Raw genomic sequence first — 25,026 nt, forward strand, 5'->3', positions numbered from 1 at the left:
ATGTTAAGCTACCCCTTTTATGTATTTTTATTTAATAGATCAAGACACAGAAGCATAGAACAGATTGAGGAATTTTAGAGGGAAGCCAGGGGTGTGTGTGTGGGGGGAGAGATTAAGCAGGAAATTTATATGCATATATACATAGCTAATGGACACAGACAATAGTGTGGTGAAGGCCTAGGGGTGAGGGATGGAAGGGCTTGGGGTAAATGGGGAAAAAAGGGGCATCTGTAATACTTTCAACAATAAATATATATATTTTTTAAAAATTTCACATGGAACTTTCTAAAATTCCTGTGCTCCCAAGTAAAATGCCACCAGCCAGAGCAAACATTTGTTTTAAAATGCATCAATCCTACCTGAGATACATGGCAATTATTGAAAAATATCACCTATAACTAAACTAAGATCCAGTGTTCTTTTCTTTAAAAAATAGAGTAATAACTGGTTAAGAGGAAGTTGAATTTGACAGAGTTGACGAGGTTTTATTACCATTATCACCAACATGAGGAATAGTGATATGTATCAACTTGAAATTATACATTTGAATTGGGAAAGACCATGATTTATGCAATCGTTTTGTGCAAATACAAGTCTATGAAAACACATCCTTCCTGCAATATCAAAGTCCTAGCAGAATAACAAATGGAAAAGAACAAAACAATTGAAGTAAAAGGGAATAATCAGAACATAGTTGATTATAGTTGAACTAGAATCTGAGATGATGTTTCTGTTCTCACTTTATTGGTTTTGTACATACTATCTTATTCATATAAACAATAGCCTTTGAAATTTACAAAGCCACAAAAGACCTATTTCCTTGAGTTCCTAATATTGTGCTGGGTTATTCCATCCTCATCTATGTCCCACCTTCTTGTGTTTGTTTATCTCTAGCTATGACAGTTTTGAGATCACACATAGTATGATCAAAATATTTGCAATTCTTAGTGAAAAAAAGATTAAGAAATATATAATTGTCTTTGTGGCTCCTGTTTCATTTGATCCATTTGAGTTAGTGTCCCCTTTTAGCAACCTCAACCTACTAGTTACAAGTAGAAAAAAATGTTATGTAACCCTTTATGAATTTACTAGAAGCTCAGTGCATGAAATTTGTGCACGGGGTGGGTGGGTGTCCCTCTGAAATCTGGGATCCCTCTCACAATCCAGGACTGCTGACTCCAAACTACTTGCCTTCCTGCCTTCCTGATTGCCCCTAACAGCTTCTGCCTGCAAGCCTGATCACCCCCTAACCACACCCATGCCAGCCTGACATATGTCTAACTGCTCCCCTGCCAGCTGTTTGCCCACAACTTCCCTCCTCTGCCAGCCTGGTCACCCCTAACTGCCCTCCTCTGCAGGCTTGACTGCCTCCAACTGCCCTCCCTTGCAGGCCTGGTTCCTCTCAAATGCCCTCCTTTGCAGGCCTGGTGCCTCCCAGCTGCCCTACCCTGCTGGCTATCTTGTGGTGGTCCTCTTGTGTCCACATGTGGGAAGGATCTTTAATCACATGAGGGCAGCCATCTTGTGTGTTGGAGTGATGGTCAATCTGCATATTACTCTTTTATTATATTATTTAGGATAGAGGCCTGGTGCACGAGTGGGGGCCAGCTAGTTTACCCTGAAGGGTGTCCCAGATCAGGATGAGGGTTCTCTTGGGGTGTGGAGGAGCCTGGGAGAGGTTGCCTCTGGTGGTTTGCAGGCCAGCCAAGCCCCCCAGCGACCCAAGTGGACATCCTGGTATCTAGGATATATTTATCTTCTACAATTGAAACTTTGTAGCCTGGGTCTCTGCTAACTCTGTGGCTGCTGCCATTTCTGTTTACAATCTATAATTGAAAGTTTGTAGCCTGGAGTGGAGGCCTAGGCCAGCCAAAACTGCAGAAGCTTGGCTTCCTCTATTGCCAGGGAAACCCAAGCCTTTCTCCTGATCTCTGTGGCTGCAGCCATCTTGGTTGGGGTTAATTTGCATACTTACTCTGATTGGTTCTTGGGTGTGGCTTGTGGTGTAGCAGATTAATGGTTAATTTGTATATCACTTTTTTATTCAGTAGGATTGTTAAAATGACTGTGAAAGAATTCAGGAAACCAGAAAAAATATGCCATCTTATAAACATTCATTAACCCCTTATTCCATGCAGAATCCTTTTAACTGTGTGCATGTGAGTGTGTGTGTGTGTGTGTTTACCTCCTCTATTAATAATATGGCCTAATTATTTAATTAAGAATTATTTTTAGCCCTAACTGGTTTGGCTCAGTGGATACAGCGTTGGCCTGCTCCAATCAAGGGCATGTACCTTTGTTGTGGGCACATCCCCATTGGGGGGCATGCAGGAAGCAGCTGATCGATGTTTCTAACTCTCTATCCCTCTCTCTACCTCTCTGTAAAAAATCAATAAAATATATGTTTTTAAAAAAGAATTATTTTTATATTATCCAAGCACTAACTCGTATATATCAGATAGTAACACAGGCATGCTGGATAAGGTCAAAATTCTCCTTTTTTATTCTACTGGGCCATAATAAAATACTTTATCCCTATAGTTCAAACATGTCAACTTAGCATATTTACTAAGGATACATTTTTCACCATAATTTTAGGAAAAACCTATGGCCATTAATTTTTTTTTTTAGTATTGTATATCAATATGTCATGATTCCCTAAATCCTGTCCATCCTGTTAGTGATGCTTCTCTCAGAAGAAAGACTATTTAACTAAAACAGCAGGTGATATAAAATAATTATTGGCTATGCCACTCTGGAAGCAAGGTTTTTCTTATCCTAGAAATTTAGTATATTTTTAATATGAAAATGACACCAAACTTTAATTATATTTGATTATTAAAAATGCAATAGACTGGTGAGTTTAAAAATAATGAAAGTGTTATCACACGGTATTTTATGAGGAAAGTAATGTAAGCTTTGAAAAATAATCTTGCCAATACCTTGTTTGTTGAAGATTCAAAGATAAGAGCCATGTTCTCATAATGTTTATTTACTCTCCCTTTAACTTATATAATAAATATTCATGTTGATGGTTGTTTCAGGAATCTTTAAGTGATTATACATACAGATAGCTAATAGAGACATAGTTATCACTATTTATATCTCAAAGCATATAGTTTAATATAATTATTATCAGTGGGCATAATTAAGACTTTCTACCTTATCTCTTGTTTTCTGAAGATTTAGAATTAATCTCTTAAAAGTTTTAAATTTAATAGAATAATCAGTCCCATTTTCTTAAATATTATACAAATGGAAACCTCTGATAAGTGGCCATAAGTTAATTCCTATTTTCATATCAATACAAGTACTGCTAACTTCATGTGCTTCTTAAACTGAAAAGACAAGCTCTGTTGCAAAAATTTTCACATAATTATGTTCAGCATAACATATTGTTTGCTTTCTAAAACAGATGCTTGATGAATAATATAAGCCTAAACAGTTGATAAAGAATGGCACCATCACAGTGAAAGAGCATAACAACTACAGAACTATTGGTACCATCAGTGTTTTAGTGAACCATCTTTGTCTTTGCCCAGTTCTTACATTTGTTATTATATCTTGACAAGAAGTTCAGGCAGAATGTGATTGCGAAGATAATGCATAACATACCTACTACTAGAAAGTCATGCACAATTACTAGTATTACTGTTACTATTGATCAATTACTGTTACTATTGATTTTCAAGTCAAAAATGAATTCAGTTAAGGAATTGGTATTTTTTCAGCTTTCTTCTAAGAATGTGATTCTTTTCTGTGGGCATTTGCTTATATAAAGTTATAGTGCAGGTGATATATATTTTACTATATGCACTAGAGGCCCAGTTCACAAAATTTGTGTATGGGTCAGGTCCCCAGGCCAGGCCAGCAATCAGGGCCAATTGGGGCCTTCCACCTGCCAGCTGGGGCCTTCCTTTGTTGTGCACCGCCCCCTGATGGTCAGCACACATTACAGCAGGCAGTCGAACTTCTGGTCTGTTGAACTCCCCAGGGAACAATTTTCATATTAGCCTTTAATTATATAGGATAGGATGCTTTTTGACACCATTGTTATAGTCTAGCACATTTCAAAATATAATTTTTACCTAACATGTTTTTAAATTAAATTTATTGGGGTGATATTATTTAGGTTTCATATGTACATTTCTATAATAATAAAATGATATACATTTCAAGTGTACATTTATATGATACATCATTTTGTATATGGCATTGTGTGCCCACCATCCAAAGTTAAATCATATTCTGACACCATATAATTGACCCCATTACCTTTTACTACCCCCACACCATGTGGACAAAAGATGGCCACCACAAGATGGCCATCACTTTGTATACTTAATTCCTCTGGTAACCACCATATAGACAGACAGAAAAAGTTAAGAAACCTATAATTTCACTCATATTTGGGACATAAATCTGAAAGCAATGAATAAGCAAACAGGAAAAACAAAAACTCATAGACACAGACAAAATTTGGTTAACATGTTTGAACTGAAACTTAAATATTTTCTATGAACAACTGTGGAAGAAAAAAAAAACCACTAACTTGGCAGTATATTAGAAGCTAATTATCTTTTTCTTCTTTTATATTCTTGTTATCAGTTTTGATTGTAGGTGATTACTGACTTGACCAAATATGTTTCCTTTTGTTGTGATAAAATATACATAGCATAAAATTTGCCATTTTAACCATTCCAGTATACAGCTCAGTGACACTAAGCCCATGCTCATTGTTGTACACTACCATCATGGAAAAAATATGGAATGCACCTAGCTGGTGTGGCTCGGTGGTTGAGTGCCAACCCATGTACCAGGAGGCCTTCTATTTCCCCATCAGGGCACATGCCTGGGTTGCAGGCTTAATCCCCAGTAGAGGGCATGCAGGAGGCATCTGTTCAACCATTCTCTCTTATCATTCATGTTTCTATCTCTTCTCCTTTCCTTTCTGAAATCAATAAAAACATTTAAAATATATGGAATGCTTTACAAATTTGCATTTTATCTTTTCACAGGATCCTTGCCAGCTTTCTCTATATTGTTCTAATGTTAGCATATGTGTCACTAGAGCAAATACCTAAATATGTTTTTTGAAGTATTCAAAATCTCTTTGAGAACAAGTGGTCTATATTTGAAAACGTCTCATGTGCACTTGAGAAGAATACATATTCTGTAGATTTGGGTTGGACTGTTCTGACAATATCAGTAGTTCCATCTGTTCTAAAGTATAATTTAGTACTGCTGTTTCCTTGTTGATTTTTTTTTGTCTAGAATATTTATCCACTGGTGTCAGTGGGGCCTTAAGTCCCCATACTATGATTGTATTGCTGTCAATCTCTCCTTTGATATTCTCCAGAAGTATTTCTATGTATTTAGATGTTCCTATATTTGGTGAATATATGTTTACCAGAGTTATAACCACTTGCTGTATTGATCCCTGCTGGATTATGAAGTGGCCTTCTTTATCTCTTGTTATGGCCTTCACTTTGAGGTATATATATTTAGTCAGATATAAGTACAGTTATTGCTACCCAAGCTTTTTTTAAAATTTCCATTTGCCTGGATATTTGTTGTTCCATCCCTTCACTACCAGTCTCTGTAAGTCCCCTTTTTCTGAGATGGGTCTCTTGTATACAACAAATATATGGGTCATGTTTTCTTATCCATTAAGCCACCTTTTGACTTTTGATTGGAACATTTAATCCATTTACATTTAAAGTTATTATTGATAGGTACTTCTTTGTTGCCATTTTTATGCTTTATGCCTGTGTTCCTTCTTCCCTTTCCATTTCTTCTTTTTACAATAGTCCCTTTAGCATTTCTTGCATTGCTGGCTGGGTAGTGATAAACTCCCTTAGCCCTAATTTGTCTGAAAATCTCCTGATTCCCCCTTTAATTTTGAATAATGGCCTTTCTGGATGCAGTATTCTTGGATTCAACCCCTTCCTTTGAATAATTTTGTATACTTCATTCCATTCCTTTCTGGCCTTATGTGTTTCTGTTGATTAATCATTTGATAATCTAATGGGAGATCCCTTGTAGGTAACTCTCTGTCTCTCTCTTGCAGCCTTTAGTATTTTCTATTTGTCATGAACATTTGCCATTGTAATTATGACTTGTCTTAGTGCAGGTCTTTTTGGGTTCATCTTGTTTAGGACCATCTCTACTTGTGTAGATTTTTTCTTCCCCAAAATCAGAGAAATTTTGTCATTTTTTCAATTAGGTTTTCTAAACCTTGCTCTAATTCTTGTCCTTCTGTCCTATAATACAGATGTTAATCTGTTTTATGTTGTCCCAAGGCTCCTTAGGCTCTCATAGTTCTTTCTAATTTTTTCTCCAATTGCTGTTCAGATTGTATTTTTCCACCCTGACTTGCTAATTCAGTCTTCTGCTTCTTCTAGTCTACTGTTGAAACTTTTCATTGGGCTTTTATTATACCTATATCATTCTTAATTTCCTCTTGATTCTTAAATAAGTTATTGAATATATCATCCAGCCATTTTAGGAAGTGTATGACCCTTACTCTGAATTCTTTTTCTGACATATTGCAGGCTCCATTTCACTTAATTCCTTTTCTGATAATGCCTCCTTTTCTTTCCTTTGAGGGTTGTTTCTTTGTCTCCCCATTTTCACTCTCACGGGATGGACCTGGTGCTGGGTGCCATAAGGCCTGTGGCTGAAGCAGGAGGCTTGGTAGGAAGGTAGCACACTCTGAGAGTCACTGGATGGCCCGAGCACCAGGTCACACAGGACCTGTAGCTGAAGTTGTAGGATTGGCTGGAGTGTCATGCACTCAGAGACTCACAAAATTATCCAGGCACCAGGTAGCACCAGGCCTGTGGCTGAAGTGATATGTTGGTGGGAGGGGAGACCACTCTGGGGAGGCTCAAGTCCCAGTATCTGTGGGTCTTCAGATGAGGTATCAGGTTTTAGGTTGTAGTGGATATAGGGTCTGGTATGGTGTCTGAGGAAAGTCTGGGTGGTGTTAAGGGTGGGCTCCTAGTCACAGAAGCTCTCCCCTTCCCTTTTGCTCCCTCACTCATTCATACTCTCTCCATCACTGCTGTCCTGTCTGCTGCCATCTTGACCTGGATCTACCCTATGTCTTTTGATTGGAGAATTTATTCCATTTACTTTTAAGGGTGTTATTGATAGGTAATCATTGCCATTTTTATTGTTTATCCCTGTGTTCCTTCTTCCCTTTCAATTTCTTCTTTTTACAACAGTCCATTTAACTTTTCTTGTATTGCTTGTTTGGTGGTAATAAATCCCCTTAGCCTTTATTTGTCTGAAAATCTCCAGATTCCCCCTTCAATTTTTAATGAGAGCATTGCTGACAGAGTATTCTTGGATTCAGTCTTTTGCTTTACATCACTTTGTATACTTAATTCCATTCCTTTCTGGCCTTACATAATTCTGTTGATAAATCAGTTGATAAGCTAATGTAAGATCCCTTGTAGGTAACTTTCTGTTTCTCTCTGGTAGCCTTTACGATTCTTACTTTGTCATTTACATATGCCAATTTGTTTACAATGTGTCTTGGTGTCTGTCTTTTTGGGTTCATCTTGTTTGGGACTCTCTGTGCTTCTTGCACCTATGTGATTTTTTTTCTTCCCAAAATCAGATAATTTTTTGTCATTATTTATTAAAAAAAGATTTAATAGTCCTTGCTCAGCTTCCTCTCCTTCTGTGATTCCTATTAAGCAGATGTTGTTTCATTTTGTGTTGTCCCAGAGCTGCCTTAGACTCTCCTCCTGCTTTTTAATTTTTTATTCCAGTTGTTGCTCTGCTCTAGTGTTGTTGTTTTTTCTACCTTGTCTTCTATCTTACTGATTCTGTCTCCAGCTTCATCTAGCCTATTGCTGAAATAGTTCATTGTGTACTATATTACAGCTATGTCATTCTTCATTTCTTCTTGATTTTTATACATATTGGTAAATTCCTCATCCGGACATATGAGCATCCTTATAATCATTATTGTGAATTATTTCTCTGATACATTACTTACCTCCATTTTATTTAGTTCCTTTTGTGGTGATTCCTCCTTTTTATTTCATTTGGGGATTGTTTCTTCGTCTCCCATTTTTGTTCCTTTGTAATTGTTTCTATATATTACATCAAATTGCTATGCCACCCAGATTTTTTAAATTGGTCTTATGTAGTAGGTGTTTTGTGGCACCCAACAGTGCATTCTATCAGGTCTTCTAGGGAGGCAAACTACTTGAAATATTTAGGTTCTATTGATGTAGTTGTGTCTTGAAACTTTTTGTCCTGTTCATGGATGGAGTATCCTTTCAGGGTGTCTTATTATGTGGCTCATTATGTGCCATGTCATGGCAACCATTGTGGAAGTTCTAACCAAATAGAAGTAAATAAAATATTACAAGACACAACACAGAAGGAACAGAACACAAATGTACACAAGATACCTATAACTCCAATAAAAGTGACCATCAGAGAAAAGTGGATTATGAAAGAGAAAAGAGAGCAAGAATGATAGAAAGAAAAAGAAAGAATATGGGTAGAAAACACAGCCAAACCAACAAATGAACAAAAATGCACAAACTAAAGATATCCAGTAAAAAAGCGGGGGGAGGGGTAGCACAGAATCTTTAGACACAGAGCTTAAGTAGACAAAATAAGGTTAAGGAATTATATGAATAGGGGAGGGACCACAGTTTAGAATAGAGGAGGGAGAAAATAAATGAGAAAACAAGAACAGTGGAGAGAGCAAAGAGGGCTAAATTTAGAAAGTAAAACAAGTTAAAAAATTAGGAGAAAAGAGCAAGGGAAGAGAGTAAAAATTAAGAAAAATAAAAGAGAAGGGGAAATTAGATATATGAATAAGACATCAGAGACTAAAATAATAACACATCAATAAGGTAGATAAAGAATATCCATTTTTGAAAAGAAGAAAAACAAGAAAGAAAGAAAAAACGAAAGTGGGGAAATGAGAAAAAAATGAGGAAAAAAAGAAATGAGACAGAAAAATGTGCTAAAAATATAAAATAAAATAAGGTCTAATACAAAATTTAAAATATAAAAAACAATTTAAACTAGTAAAAATTAAAAAAATTAAAAAGTGAAGTGCCATTCACTTCAGCTGAGCTTTTTTGTTTTTTAATATATTTTTATTGATTTCAGAGAGGAAGGGACAGCTTCCTCTGACTAACAATCCAGGACTGGATCTTGACTGTGATAATTATTGCACACTCTTGCAATCAGTAGGCCAGGCCGAGGAACCCCAACTTGTGCACAAATACATACACTGGGTCTCTAATTTACTTATATTAATACAAAACAATGTAATTGCTGTATACTATAGGGTAGGGGTATCGAACTTAATCAGAGAAGGGGCCAAAATCTAAAATCCAGCCTAAATCGCGGGCCGAATGGTTTACTGAACAGTCATAAACTGACAATGTCATAAACTGACAGCGGAGTGCAGTGATGACAGCGCGGTGCGGGCCACATTGCAAGGCCTGGCGGGCTGGATTTGGCTCGCGGGCCTTGTGTTTGACACATGTGCTACAGGGGATGGCAAACTTTCAGAATGGCATGATACGTTTATATTTATTTTATCCCTCAGTGCATAAGGATGAGAAGGATAAACTGGGAGAAAAAAATATTTTTTCCACCCTTCTCCCCTTTCATTCATGGGCACCAACAGTATATTCATCTCTAATCTACACTAATTAGAAAGTGGTTTCTAATAACATTTAAGTGTGCGTCTGATAATATTGTTTTAGTTGGAATTTAGTATAAGGTGATTTCTGTCAAAATAAATAAATAAAACCTGTCCAGAGATCTTAATAGACATCAGAACACATTAGCAAGAGTTTTGGAATTTCTCAAACAATTTTCATATTACTCTCTTTGTGTTTCTCTGTGTTTTGAATTAAGGATCCAACAATATCAATGAATTTTTAGATTTTCAAATAATCCATTGCAAGATGAAGTAATTTATGGGAGTAGAAATTCAGTTTGTTAAATAATATTATTTATAAACTAGAGGCCCAGTGCACAAAATTCGTGAATGAGGGGGTGTGTCCATTAGCCCAGCCTGCACCCTCTCCAATCTGGGTCCCCTAGGTAGGATCAGGCCTAAACGGGAAGCCAAACATCCCTCTCACAATCCAGGACTGCTGGCTCCCAACTGCTCACTTGCCTGACTTCCTGATTACCCCTAACCACTTCTGCCTGCCAGCCTGATCACCCTCTTACCATTCCCCTTCCAGCCTGATTGATGCCTAACTGCTCCCTTGCCAGCCTTATTGCCACTAAATGCCCTCTCCTGCAGGCCTGGTCACCCCTAACTGCTCTCCCCTTCAGATTTGGTGCCCTTCAACTGCCCTTTCCTGCAGGCCTGGTTGCCCCCAACTTCCCTTCTCTGCTGCCTGGTCCTTCCCAACTGCCCTGCCCTGCTGGCCTGGTCCCTCCCAATTGCCCTCCCCTGCTGGCCATCTTGTGGTGGCCATATTGTGTTTACATGGGGGCAGCCATCCTGTGTCCACATGGAGGCAGCCATCTTGTGTGTTGGAGTGATGATCAATCTGCATATTACTCTTTTATTAGATAGGATAGAGGCCAGGTGCATGGGTGGGGGCCTGCTGGTTTGCCCTAAAGGGGTGTCCTGAATCAGGTGGGGGTTCCCTTGAGGCATGAGGCAGACTGGGCAAGGGTCCTGTGGTGGTTTGCAGGCCAGCTGCATCCCCAGATGACCTAAGCAGAGGCCCTGGGATCTGGGATTTAATTGTCTTATATAATTGAAACTTTGTGGCCTTGAGCATAGGGTGGGCGGAAAGCTTGGCTTCTTCAATTGCTAGGGAAATCCAATCCTCTTGCTTGCTCTGTGGACACAGCCATCTTGGTTGGGTTAATTTGCATAAATGATTCTGATTGGTTGGGTGTGGCTTGTAGATCTCTAATGTACACTAATAAAAGAGATACAGTCAATTTGCATGTTTCTTTTATTAGTGTACATTAGAGGTGGGCTTACCTTTGCTTATGCTGTGTAGTATAGGCCTGATAAAGAAACATATTAAGCTTTCAATCACATTAAGTTGTCCTAATTTTAAAAGGGATAATTCTGGTTTTAGGTATAACAGCTGCAGCAATGGCTGAGGCAATGAAGCTACAGAAGATGAAGCTTATAGCAGTGAACACTCTTCATGGAAATGGAAATCAAAATGGGGCAGAATCAGAACCTGATGATCTTAATTGTAATACAGGTAAGTGTCTTCAGATATCCAAGGCGGGTGACTCATTGATTTATTCTGCGATGGGAGAGAGGAGAGCTGAGGGGAGCAAGACAATAATATGTACACTTCAATTTTAAGGAGTTACTAAAGAAGTATGATTAATCCTATCTATAGCTTGTACATTGAAAGTAGGAAACCATTACAGGTCAGAATCCCATTTGAGGAAGCATTGAATTATGCCCATTGTTTTGTTGTAGAGGAATTAAATACTAATTTTTATCTTGCTAGCTATTTTATCTTTTGCCTGCTAAAAGCTGCCCCCTTCAGCTTCATATCAGGTTTTTTTTTTTTACTTCAACTTTCTTTAAGTAATTTACCACTGAATGGTAGTTCTGTGAATTCACCTTGGGCGGGCTGCAGTCTCTTTAGTTGGAGTTCCACCTCCTTAGCTAAGTGAAGGTGCTGGCAGACTCCTAGTATTGTCAGCAATGGCTAAAGAAAAGAGAAAGAACAAAGAATCAGCAAGGGGGGAAAAAGATGAAAGGAAGAGAAAGATGCCTTTGGATAGAAACAACCCCTTCTTTTTCGTACTAGTTTTCTCTCCTTTACCTGTGGTAATTATTCCTTATTTTTATCACAAGACTACCCCTCACATGTCTTTTGGAATTATGTGGGATTATAACTCTCAACATTTATGAATGTCTACATTAGTAAATAAATAAGTACAGCTTAAATTTAATGGAGAGTAAAGGGGGTAACAAAATATTATCTGAGAGGCCATAGGTTTCCAACTTCAGGTAAATTCAATATAATATTATAGGCAGATTGGTAACAGCCTCTTCTCTCTTCTTTTAGGTTCCTAGATGTTCAAGTATTATGGGTCCTTATCTTGGTGGAAAAAAACAAAGGGGAAAATTCTTGAATTAAATTAGTATGATAAACTTAGTCTGAATTTACTGCAGTGTAGCTCTGCTTATCCTTCTCTTCTAAAATTGAAAAGTTCATGGTGATTTATGAGAATTAGTCTTTTATCAGTGCTTACAGTAGGTAATAATGGAAAAATGCATAATTTTGTGGATTCATGTAACTAGAAGCAAGACATAGATAAGATTAAAATTAATATTAAGCAAAAGAATAATAATAGTAAAAAATTACCTGTTACTAGATATGAACTAAGTATCTCCCATGATTTTTCTTTTAGTTTAAATTTTAAAATGTAGATGTTATTGGCATATAACATTGTATAAGTTTAAGGTGCACAATGTGTTGATTTGATACACTTATATATTGTAATATTATAATATTATTACCACCACTAGAGGCCCAATGCATGAAGATTCATGCCAGAATGGGCCTTCCTTCCCTTGGCTGTTAGCACCATCTTTTCTCTGGCTTGGAGCTACCTTTCTGCCTTCCCAAGCTTCCCAGAGGCCTGGAGCAGCTGGGGCGCTGTGGAATGCCTGTGTTGTCACCAAGGTGATGACGCAAGCATTTTGCCCCGCCCCGGGCCACTCAGCATGTGCAAATTAACAAAGACAGTGGGTTAATTTGCATACTCACACCTGATTGGCTGGTGGGCTTCACAAAGGTACAGTCAATTAGCATTTTATTCTTTTATTAGTGTAGATAGCGTTATCTAACATCTTCATAATATCACATATTTTTTGTGAACATTTAAGATCTAATCTCTTAATCACTTTTAATATATAATAAAGGTATTATTAACTATAATCACAGTACCATGCATTAAATATTGAGAACTTATTCATCTTCTACCTCCTGTGTTAACTCAGTTAATTCTTACCATATTCCCAGGAGGGGAAAACATTTTCAATAGTCGCATTTTGCAAATCAGAAAACAGAGACACAAAGTTAGTAATTAGCAGAGATGTTTCAATCCCATGTCTGAATACATGAAAAGTATTTTCCCTTTCCATGTTCTTCCTTCTCTTCAGCACTGTTTTGTAACACAATTTTATCAACCCTCTTGAATGAAAGTTGTTTTTATGATGAAGATACCGTGATGAACTGATGATCAGGTTCGACAACTTTACATCTCTTAACCCATACTGGGTTTAAATCTTGTTGTCTTGGAAGTAACTAACAGTTGATAGGAATTCTCTTGTAAATAAAAATATTTTCGTACCAATAAATATTAGTGTGAGCTTAAGAAGTAACTGTCATTATTTTCTCAGATATATCAATTTCTAAAAAAGACTTTACAGATGTTTATGTTGTTACTTTATAATAAGACAGCATTAAACATTTTGAGATCTATACTGGTGACCTAATTTCTAACATAGTAAATATTTAATTTTCTTAGCTACATATAATCTGGCTTAGCCCAAGATATCCATCATTGTGATAAAAGAAAGTATTAAGTTTCCATATATGATAATGTTATACTTGATGTTATAGAAATGGAATTAGAGTAGTAACTGTGATCGTGCAAAAAATTACAGTTTATCCTCATCTTGATGTAATGAAGGTAAGCAGATGTAAAATAATGATGGTAATAATAATATTAATAATAAATAGATGAAGTCTTTGAGGTTTTTTATAGTTTATAAATGAACACTGATGCCATGATCACACCTGTAAACCAGGTCCTGTTACCAAGAGGGATTCTCTAAGCTATAACTTTATCTTCTGCGGCAAGAGGAGAGCAAGTACACCTGAGCAGCCTTTGCCACTGAGGACTTCAGCAGCCCTCATGGCCACCATGGGTACCCAGAGTCTTGCCTACTAAATATCCTCAGAGTCTTTGCCAATGGTTACTTCAGCTTATGAAGAAGTTCAAAGGCAACAATTCTGTTTCTACCCCAGGCCCCAGATATGGGGCTTCCACTGTAACAGCTAGAGCCAGAGCCACTGCACCCCACCAGCCAATGTACTAGTACTTATACCCACTCACAGATGGAGATAATTCCCCACTGATGTAAGTCCATAAAGGGTGAAATAGCTGCCTGCTTCTTCAAATATGCAGATAGCAATGCAAGGCTATGGGGCATGACAAGTCAAGAAAAATATTACCACCAAATGAACACTATAATTGACCCCAAATAAATAGAGGTCTATAAATTTCCTGAGAAAGAATTCAAATAATTGTTTTAAGGAAACTCAGAAAGCTACAAGAGAACACAAATAATTCAAAGAAATCAGGAAAATAGTACATGAACAAATGAGAAGTTTCACAAAAAGATAGAAATCATAAAAAAAGAACCAAGCAAAAATTTTGGAGCAGAAGTATATAGTGACAAAAATCAAAAGCACAGTAGAGAGCTTCAGTAACAACTTATTTAATCAGAAGGGAGAATCTAGGAACTTGAATATAGGTCATTTGAAATATTCTAGTCAGAGGAGAAAGAGAAGGAAGAATGGAAAAGTAGAAAGAACACTTTGAAGATATATAGGACACCTTCAAAGGAACAGTATATGTATTTTGGGAAACCCAGAAGGAGAAAAGAGAGAGAAAGGGAGGGGAAAAAAGCTCATTTAAATAAATAATGGTTGAAAGTTTCCAAAATCTAGGGATAAAAATGACATCCACATTAATAAAGTTAAAAAATGTCCAAATAGAATCAATCCAAATAAGACTACACCGAGAAACATTACAGTAATATATTGTTTAAATATAGAGCTAGATTTTGAGAATTGCATCTTTAGGTGAATTTTTCATTGTTCAAATAACTTAGCACAAACCTATATAGTATAGCCTACTACACCTAGGCTTTATGGTATAGCCTATTGCTCCTAGGTTACAAACCTGTGCATCATGTTACTTTACAGAATACTGTTGACAGTTGCTAAGCAATGATATTTATGTATCTAAACATAGAAAATGTACAGTAAAAATAAAGTTTAACAGATAAAAAATGGTAACCTGTTTAGGGCACTTACCATGAGTGAAGCTTGTAGGACTAGAAGATGCTTTAGATGAGTCAGTGAGAGTGATGAATGAATGTGAAGACCTGAGATATTACTGTATTACGATGCATTGTCCTATGGCATTACAAAGGCTATGATGTCACTAGATGATAGTTTTTCAGCTCTGTTATAAATTATGGGGCCACAGTCACATGTATATGTAGTCCATAATTGACTGACATATCATTATGTGGCACATGATTGTATAATCAAATTGTCAAAAGTCAATGACAGAGAGAAATTTGAAAGCAACATGATAAAAGTGATTTATTATATGTGAAGAAGCCATCATATGACTATAAGCAGATTTCTCAGCAGTAGATTTGCAGAATAGGAGATACTGGAACAAGATATTTAAAGATTTGGCAGAAGCAAATGGATGTAGCATAAATCTTATTGGAAAATGTAAATGTATAGACAAATAAAGATTAATGCAATGCAATGTTGTTCATAAATTAATTTAACCCTAATATAAAAGTTGAGGTAAAATATTATTAATTGATACTAAGTATGAAAAGATGAAAACTCTGAATATAGTAATACAAAATGAATAGGGGAAATTAAAATTGTAGTTTTTGTATGCAATGAAAGTTAAGTTAAAAGCTTAAAATCAAGGTTTAAAGTATATGTTTTGTATAAGTCTTGAGTGAAACAAAAGCTAAAAAAAAAAAAACTATGATAGATACACAAAAGAAGAAGGAAAGCAAATTTGTGCCAAAATAAACCAATAAAAAAGGAAGAAAGCAAGATAAAAAAGGGCAAATTAACTTCAAAATAGAAAACAATTCACAAAATGGCAACAATATATCTTTACTTATCATTAGTTTCTTTACGTATAAGTAAATTAAAGTCACTAATGAAAATGCTCTGAGTAGCTGGTGTGGCTCAGTTGGTTGACCATTGTCCCATTACACCAAAAGGTTTCCATTTCCATTACCAGTCAGGCTACAGACAACAGCTGAAGTCCAGAGAGATATCTCAACTGCTGGGGGTGCTACTGAGAATTCTGGGACCTAATCCCCTAGATTAGCCCTCTAGCAGAGAGCACCAAAACTGAGGAGGGTACCCACATAACATTTGACTGCGAAAAGCAGTGGGGTGCTGTCTGCCAGGGAGTAACAGCTAAAAATTCAGACACCCTCTTAAAAGGTCAACTCACAAAATTCCCTATGGAGCCACCCACCCTGTGCTCTGACAAAGAGAGGGTGAAGTGGACTGGAGCTGTGGGAACAGAAGCCAGGACTGGGGACTTGGGAGATAGAGTTCAGAAGGCAGATACCCCAAGTAAAATATATGATTTTCTAATCACTATGCTATACATCTGAAACTATTATAAAATAATATTGAATGTAAAATGTAATTGAAGCATAAAATTAAATAAACATTCATTTATAATTAATTTTCTGAACAAAATATGTAGAAAAGACACTTAACTCATAACATAAGGGCCATATATGAAAAGCCCGCAGCCAACATCATAATCCAACATCAACATCATAAAGTTTTCCATCTACCTTCTGGTACAAAGCAAGGATGCCAACTCTTATTTTTATTATTCTTTATTGATTAAGGTATTACATAACTGTCCTTATCCTCCCATTCCTCTCCCCCCCCCCAGCTGTGCCCTCACCCCCCTAGTGTCTGTGTCCATTAGCTATGCTTATATGCATGCATGATGCAAGTCATTTGGTTGATCTCTCCTTCTTCCCTCCACCATCTTCTGCATCTGTTCAAAATACTACTCAAAGTTCTCGCCAGAGCAATTATGTAAAAGAAAGAAATAGAATATTTTTAAAGCCCTAGCTGGTTTTGTTCAGTGGATAGAGCATTAGCCCACAAACTGGTTTGGGTTAGATTCATGACAAGGACACATACCTCAGTTGCAGCCTCAATCCCCAGCCCTGATAGCATGTGGGAGACAACCATTCTATGTGTCTCATATTGAAGTTTCTCTCTCTGTGTCTCCTTACCTTCCACTCTCTCTAAAACTCAATGGGAAAATATCCTTGGGTGAGGATTAACAAAAAAAAGTGTGTTTTTTTTTGTTTTGTTTTTGTTTTGTTTTTTTAATTAGCAATGGGCCTGAATAGCCACTTCTCAAATTAAGACATACAAATAACCAACATTTATTTGAAATGGTGCTCTACTACACTAATCATTATGGAAATGCAAATTAAAACCATGAGAGATCACCTGACACCTGTTAGAATTGCTATTATAAGAAAGACAAAAAGGATAAATATTGGCATGGATGTGGAGAGAACGGAACAGTTGTATACAATTGGCAGAAATGTTAGTTGGTCAAACGTTATGGAGGTTCTTCCAAATATTAAAAATAGAACCACCACTTTGGTATAAAAAAGCAGAGAATAGAATGGTGTTTACCAGGGGCTAAAGGGTGGGGGAAATGGGGAAATGTTGGTCAAGGTGTACAAAGTTTCAGTTTATACAAAATGAGTAAGTTTGGGGAATTTAATGTATGATAATGTGATTACAGTTGACAGCACTGTATTAAATGTTTAAAGTGTTCTCAACACAAAAAATTAAAAAAATGCTAACTATGTGAGGTGATGGATATGTTAATTCACTTGATATTGTGATTATGTCACAATATATACCTATATTAAATAATTAAATTTATACCTTAAGTATTTACAATTTTTATTTGTCAATTACACTTCAATAATGTGGGGAAAAGTCTGGATAAATGAAACATCTGCTTACTGGAAATTAAGCTACAGTTCCTCAAGTAATCACTTGCAAATAGAGATTCATATAAATAACTTTAAATATTATTTTTTTAATAACAGAGGGTCTGGTATATCTTTGATCCCCTTTAGGTATCCTGCTTCAGGATTTGAATTATTTATGATCTTTAACTTGTTTGAAATTAAAGACTGATTCATTTCTCTCTCTCTCTCTTTTTTTAATGTTCATGACTTTAATCTTTGATTTATTTTAGTGCCTTTCAAGAAGAGAAAAAAAAAGCATGTGGATTGACAAGGGAGATGTTAGTTAACAATGTGCATGGTCTGATTAATATTTATGGACATGGTCTTCCTGAATGTTTATGGTTCAAGTGGAAATTGTAAATCAGACTTTCTAACCAAAGGAAAATTTGTTATTGGAGAATCACTCAGGTTTTATTTGCAAGATACATATTACATTCAATCAGTCAAAGGAAAATCAGTCAATGCAGTAATAATATTCTATCAAGTGGGTTATGATGTATCATATGTGGAAAATATATTGAATATTTCATATAATTTGTGTAGTGACCTAGAGGCTGAGCATTAAATTATGATCTAATGTAGTTATTTTCAGCGTTGGTTACAAAGAATTCCTATGGTAGAGTTGAAGTGAGTAGCAAATAATAAAGATTCCCTAAGCTTCCAGTAGGTGAATGAAATCAGCAGTGTGACTAATAATCATTAATAAGTCATTCCATAAGGGATTAGAGTAATTCTTTAATATGATTCTTAAATAAATTGAATTTTTATCCACAATGTACACTATTCTAACAGCGAAAAAGGTAATATGTTGACACTATGAGAAAAAAGATAAAAATTACTTGACTTCAAATGCTTATGATATAATAGAAGAAATTTTTTAAAAATCAATCAACATGTAAATTACTATACTCTTACATGGAATGCAATAAAAATCAAAGAGAGGAACAAAGTACTGTGAGAATATAGAGAAAGAGGGAATTTCTTCTGATTGAGAAAACCAGAAAGGAATTTCAAATGTAGGATGTGACATTGGAAGTAGTCTTTGAAGAATGTGGAAGTGAAAATATGGATGGCGCCCTGACTGGTTTGGCTCAGTGGATAGAGCGTCGGCCTGCGGACTCAAGGTTCCTGGGTTCGATTTTGATCAAGGGCATGTACCTTGGTTGCAGGCACATCCCCAGTAGGGAGTGTGCAGGAGGCAGCTGATGGATGTTTTTAGCTCTCTACCCCTCTCCTTTCCTCTCTATAAAAAGTCAATAAAATATATTAAAAAAAGAAAATATGGATGGCATTGAATGATGTGTTAAGGAGACTGTACAATTGATTTTCCAGGGCAGTTATTTCAAATAGTGGTTCTCAGAGCCTTCAGCCTATGTCTTGAAATTGGGTAAGAGAATTTGGCTTGAAGAAATATTATGTTTGATAGCTAGAAAAGCTTCATTGCATTCTTTGTTTAAGTAACTGTAAAGCTTCTGTTGTTTACAATCATACTAGCAAATATTTCTAAAATGAAAATTTAGAGGTCTAAGTGACTTAAATAATTAAGTACAACCCTTCATACTATAGATGATACCCGGATTTTGAGAAATTTTTCTTATTTTTGGTCATGCAGTTAGGTAATAAAACCACTGGCACTAATCTTTCTGCTATAAAATTATGCCTCTGATATTTGCTTTTATTTTCCACTATAATCTAAGTTTCATAATGAAATTTATTTTCTCATTATTGAGTCTCAATGAATAAGCCTAAAGATGGAGGTGCAGTTGATAGTGAGACTGTCCTTAATTTGTCCTGCCCAAGGTTCTTTCTGTTTACAAAATAGATATCAGACTTCAGGTTAGCTTACCTAGACTTCAGAAACTAATGTGGGCATTACCATTATGAGTGTCAGATTTTTTTCTTGATATCTTATTTCTTCCCCTAAATTAAGTGTGGTATGGAAAAAAATGTTTGGAATTCTGAAACTAGATCCAATTAATCAAACCTTAAAAATATGCAAGCCCCATAAATATTCCAAATGATGAAAAAGGATTTAAGATTTTTTGTTATCTTTAAGTATATACTCAATGACTTTGATCCCAGGTCACAAATTAATCAGAGTGATTGTTTCTTAATTTTTCCTCAAGGGCAATATTTGTTTCTAAAAGGAAAATTATAAACAGAAATGGATAATATATCTTTATCCTGTTTATTTGTGGCCATGTGGCCATTTTACCTTAGAGAATGTTTTTTGGCTGTTACAAGCCATTTCACAATGAACTATACAACCAGAAAACTCAAATAAGAGGGTTTTTTTTCTTCTTTAATTTTAGGAGAAGTGTACTCTATTTTCAATGTCATATTGTGGCAGGATTGCTATTCAGTTTCATCATTGTTATTAGTTGCTAAATTCCCAGAAGTCAAAGTATGGCAGCTTAAAAAACATTTTAATATTGAATTAAAAGTTTGTGTTGGTCTGAATATATTTATCTTGCCATTTTAAAAAGAATCATATTTTATTTTCCATGAACATGTCTCATAACCTTTTCAATCTTCCATTATTCTCTTGACTATTTTTACTTAATTTTGGAAGTTCTAGCTTTTGTTTATGATAGGCTTTATATATGGAGTGAAACATCATCTTGTCCACATTTAAACTCAACAGGAAAATATGCAGAAATGTGACATTTTCCTAGAGGGAATTATGAGATCAGCTATTACACATTTTTATTCCTTAAAAAAAAACAACCCAAAAAAACCACCAACAACAACAAGTAGTATAGTTACAGTGTGTGTGTGTGTGTGTGTGTGTGTGTATGGAAAGAGAGAGAGAGAGGCTGATAGGCTAAGTGTTAAACCATCTGACCTGTCGCTATAGCATGCACTGACCAGCAGAAGGCAGTCACTTAATGCAGGAGCTGCCCAGCTGCAGTGACTTGGCAGTGGCCTTATTGTGGTGACAGTCCCCAAACCAGAGAGGAGGGAGCCTGATTTGTAGCAGGGCCATGAGGTTCCACCTTCGGCCATGGGTTATATTTTTGCTGGGGCACTGCTGGCCCTGAATCTGGTTTACTGCACACTTGCTATTTGTGTTCTACGCCCTGTATGACAGCAACTTTGCAGAGTGCCCTCTTGCACTCCAGGACCCCTCAGGGGATGTCAGAGAGACAGTTTTTGCCTGATCCCTGCAGGCCAGGTCAAGGGACCCCATCTGCCAGAGGGGCCCCACTCACTCCACAGAGGCTAAAAAGGAACCACAGGAGGTTGGCTTCAGGGTGTGTCTGGCCCATCTTTCTCAGTCCCACCTTGCTGGCCACCTTCTAATTAATTTCCTTTCAATGTGCATGAGTCCAAGTACTGGGACACTAGTATATTATATGACTGAAGATAATTTCTAAATCTTTTTACATATCCTAAAATAAGCAAGACAGGAAACTTGTATTTAGTTGAAATATTTGAATGACAGTGACTAGGAATTTTCCTTCTATGAGTTCTTATATATCTTCCAGTTTGGTTAAAACTGATATTTTTTATGACTGTAAAGCTAGAGGCAAGAAAGAAAGAAAAAAGAATTAATCACATTTGACTTAAGGAAACACAAACATAGAAGTTAGAAGATTCTTAAGAACAGCATTTTCTTTTTTGAAGACAGACCTATAGTTTCTTTCATTTGATGTTTTCTTTAATAGCTTCTATAATGGCTATACCATGACTCTGCATCAAGATTTCACCATGAATAACAACTTGTCCATGTTTCATTTAGCTTCAAATGAGAAATTCTGTCTTTTATTGTTTTAGGAAATTAGTTTGTGTACCATTGCTCCTGGAGCTTTAAAATTAATCACTAAAGGTTATGGCTGAGGTGAGTTTGTGGGAAATAGATGCCTAAACAATTACAATTGTAGCTGTCAGATCAGAAATACAGTTATACAGCAGCCCCTACCCCCTTTTTAAAATATAACAAAGACTTTGAGGGTAGTCTTTTTATTTGTAGAAATAAATGCACTATTTTTAAAAATTGCATAACTGTCCATAGTGACTTCCTCTGAAGAATCCAAAATGGTAACCATGTAAATCTTTATCCTCAGAATCTCTGCTTATCCTTACTTTAGTGTTAGTTTAACTTCTGAGAAGATGTTGAGTATTTTACCTTTTAGAAAATATAGTTCTTAGTAAAAAAGATCAAGGTATATGTGGTTGATTACCTTGCAAAATTGAATTAGAAAATTTCAATGCTAACTTCTTTCTTTATGCTATTCAAATAACTCATTAGATATGGAGCAAGATGTTTCTAATCTAGAGAATCAAATGAGGCATGCTTGTTTTTATTACAACCTGATACCAAGAACTCTTTTAAAATGGTGTTTCTCATAGAATTGTAAACTTTTTAGCACTCCTTTCATCTTTATTCCTTAAAAAGAAGTGTAAGTCAGGAGACCCATTGTACTTTTAAAGATCATTCTAAAAACTTATTCCAAGAGTAAGCAAACTTCACTATTGGGGAATTATTTACTAGGTCTAACCTTAATAACTCATCTGGTGAAATAAGAATTTCTTGTTTTATCAGTGTTAAAACAGTTTGTATAAAAACACCTCCAAGTTAATACTAAGCCTTCACAATAAATAATTTGAAATGATGTGATAGTTCCTTATAGGTCTTATGGCCAATGTAAAATCAATCTGCTCTTTTTCTTTTTCTTTTTAAAAAAATATATTTTATTGATTTTTTACAGAGAGGAAGAGAGAGGGATAGAGAGTTAGAAACATCGATGAGAGAGAATCATCGACCAGCTGCCTCTTGTACACCCCCTACTGGGGATGTGCCGGCAACCAAGGTACATGCCCTTGACCGGAATCTAACCTGGGACCTTTCAGTCAGCTGGCCAACACTCTACCACTGAGCCAAACCAGTTTCGGCTGAGTCTTTTTCTTTTTTTTCTTTTTCTTTTTTTATTGATTATGGTCTCACATAATTGTCCTTATTCCCCCATTCCCAACCCAAACCCCTCCCTAGATATGCCCCCCCACTCCCCCCCCCCGCCCACCCGTTGTCCATGGCCACTGGCTAGGCCCATATGTATGCACACAAGTCCTTTGGTTGATCTCTTCCCCTTACCCCCATATTCCCTTACTTTCCCTCTGAGGTTTGAGAGTCGCTGGTTCTCTTTCTCTGGGTCTGTTTGTGTTGTTCATTATTTCCTCTAGATGTGTGAGATCATAACCATTATGGCCTGTTGCAGTTCAGGTTCTTACAAGGGTATTTCTTGGATCACATGAGTCTTTTTCTTAATCCTTCACCTTCTTCCTGCCTCCAACTAGACTATCATTAAATCAAACAGCGGAACTCCACTTCTGAGGAAGTATCTAACCAGTATTGAACCCGTCTTGATCTCTACATGTTACATTCCTTAAGTGTTTCTGTGTTTTGTGTATTAATGCTAAATAACTACCTCTGCTTCAGTTTTATTCTGTGATTTTAAATAAATTGCCTCCTCTCTTTGTGCTTTAGTTACAATGAAGGGATTTGTGATAATCAGTATAGCCTTTGAATTCTTATCTTCATTTCTATGATTCTTGAACATAGACATTTATCCATGAGTGACTACTCTGGGTGCTTTTTTTTTCTGCCTCTTGGGATCTCTCTCTAGATAACTGCCTGGATTTTCACAGTTTATTGATGAACCATTGTTTAGACTGGTCTCAAAAAACCTTGATAAAGTCAAAATAAATTACATCTATTGCTTCCCTCTATCTCTCAAGCTGTCATTCTGTCACAGAAGGAGATTAGATTGGTCTGACAAGACTTGATCTTTAGGAAACCATGTTGAGTTTTACCCAGTATACTGCTCTCTTCAAGGTGTTTGCAAATTGATTTGTAGTATCTTCTAGGAAACACATGTTTTCCTTAGAGATTAAATGAAAACAAGTGAAAATAATAGAAAAGGAAAATGTGAGCAAAGATTCTTAAACTGGACCTAGAAAAATAAAATTTTAATTCCATTCTATAAAACTTTTGGAGAAATTATCGCAAATGAGTTGTTATATATGTTACTCTGGAGATTGTATTCAAAAATAGAGTTTATAACAGCTGACTATTACTATATTTTATCATTCTAGAAAAGGTCATTTGTGAATTAAGTAGAAGATAACAAAAAACTCAATAGTAATTTAAGAAAATTACAGTGCCAGATTTCAAAAGCTGATTTAGAGCATATATCTGCCTTTTATGAGTATTTGTATATATAAAAGTTAAAGTAATATTCATTATGCACTCTCATAATTGTTCCTATTTCCTTTATAAAAGACAATTTACTATGGAGTTGGGCATATTAAACATTTTTCAACATTTAAATAATTTTTATATTTAGTGAACATATTAGTGTAAGGGAATTAGATTGGAAATAATCACTATTTTTTTCTAAACTCTAATTCTCTATTGTTCTATGACAATTGGATATTAACATTATTGCAATAATAACATGACTAGTGTATAGAGTGAAACTATTGCATGTGCTGAACCCAAATTCAATCAATATATGTGTCTTTATTGGAACGTTTTAAAGTTTTCTAGAATCCAAAGTGATTTTTTAAAAAGTATATATTTTTATTGCTTTCAGGGAAAAGGGGAGATTGATATATAGAGAAAAGCATCCATGATGAGAGAGAATCGTTGATTGGCTGCCTCTTGCATGCCCCACACTGGAAATTCAGCCAGCAACACAGGCATATACCCTGACTGGGAATTGAATCATGACACTCAACCACTGAGCCACACTGGCCGGGCCAAAGTGATTTTCTTGTTCTTTTATTATTTTTTAGTCTTTCAAGCAAAGTTTTTATTTTGAAAGTAATTGTTTAGAAGCTTTATTTCACTTTGGAGCTCAATTTAGTGTTAGTCTATCACCCACAAATACTCTTTTATGCACTTTTGTACTAGAAAACAGAATAATCTAACCTTTTAATTGAAGTATAATTGATATGTAACATCATATTGATTTCAAGTTCATAACATAGTGACTCAATATTTGTGTGTATTGCAAAATGATCACCACAATAAATATAGTCAATATTCATCACCATATATATTTACAACATTGTTTTCTTATGATGAGAAAAATTTAAAATATATATATTGTATTGATTTCAGAGAGGAGGCGGGAGAGATAGAAACATTAATATTGAGA

General features: G+C 35.9%; 1 protein-coding gene across 2 annotated transcripts in view; it reads left to right on the top strand.

The window, feature by feature from the left end:
• DACH2 (dachshund family transcription factor 2) overlaps positions 1-25,026 on the top strand; it is a gene marked incomplete at both ends in the record, with an annotated part of 550,140 nt that overhangs the window by 347,852 nt on the left and 177,262 nt on the right. For both annotated transcript variants that reach the window (XM_084869646.1, XM_084869647.1), the window contains one exon: positions 11,103-11,234. In XM_084869646.1, the coding sequence (XP_084725772.1) occupies positions 11,103-11,234 (132 nt within the window). The remainder of the gene's footprint in view (positions 1-11,102; positions 11,235-25,026) is intronic.

The sequence above is a fragment of the Pipistrellus hanaki genome (assembly GCF_964339955.1).
Source record: "Pipistrellus hanaki genome assembly, chromosome: X".
NCBI classification, from domain to species: Eukaryota; Metazoa; Chordata; class Mammalia; order Chiroptera; family Vespertilionidae; genus Pipistrellus; species Pipistrellus hanaki.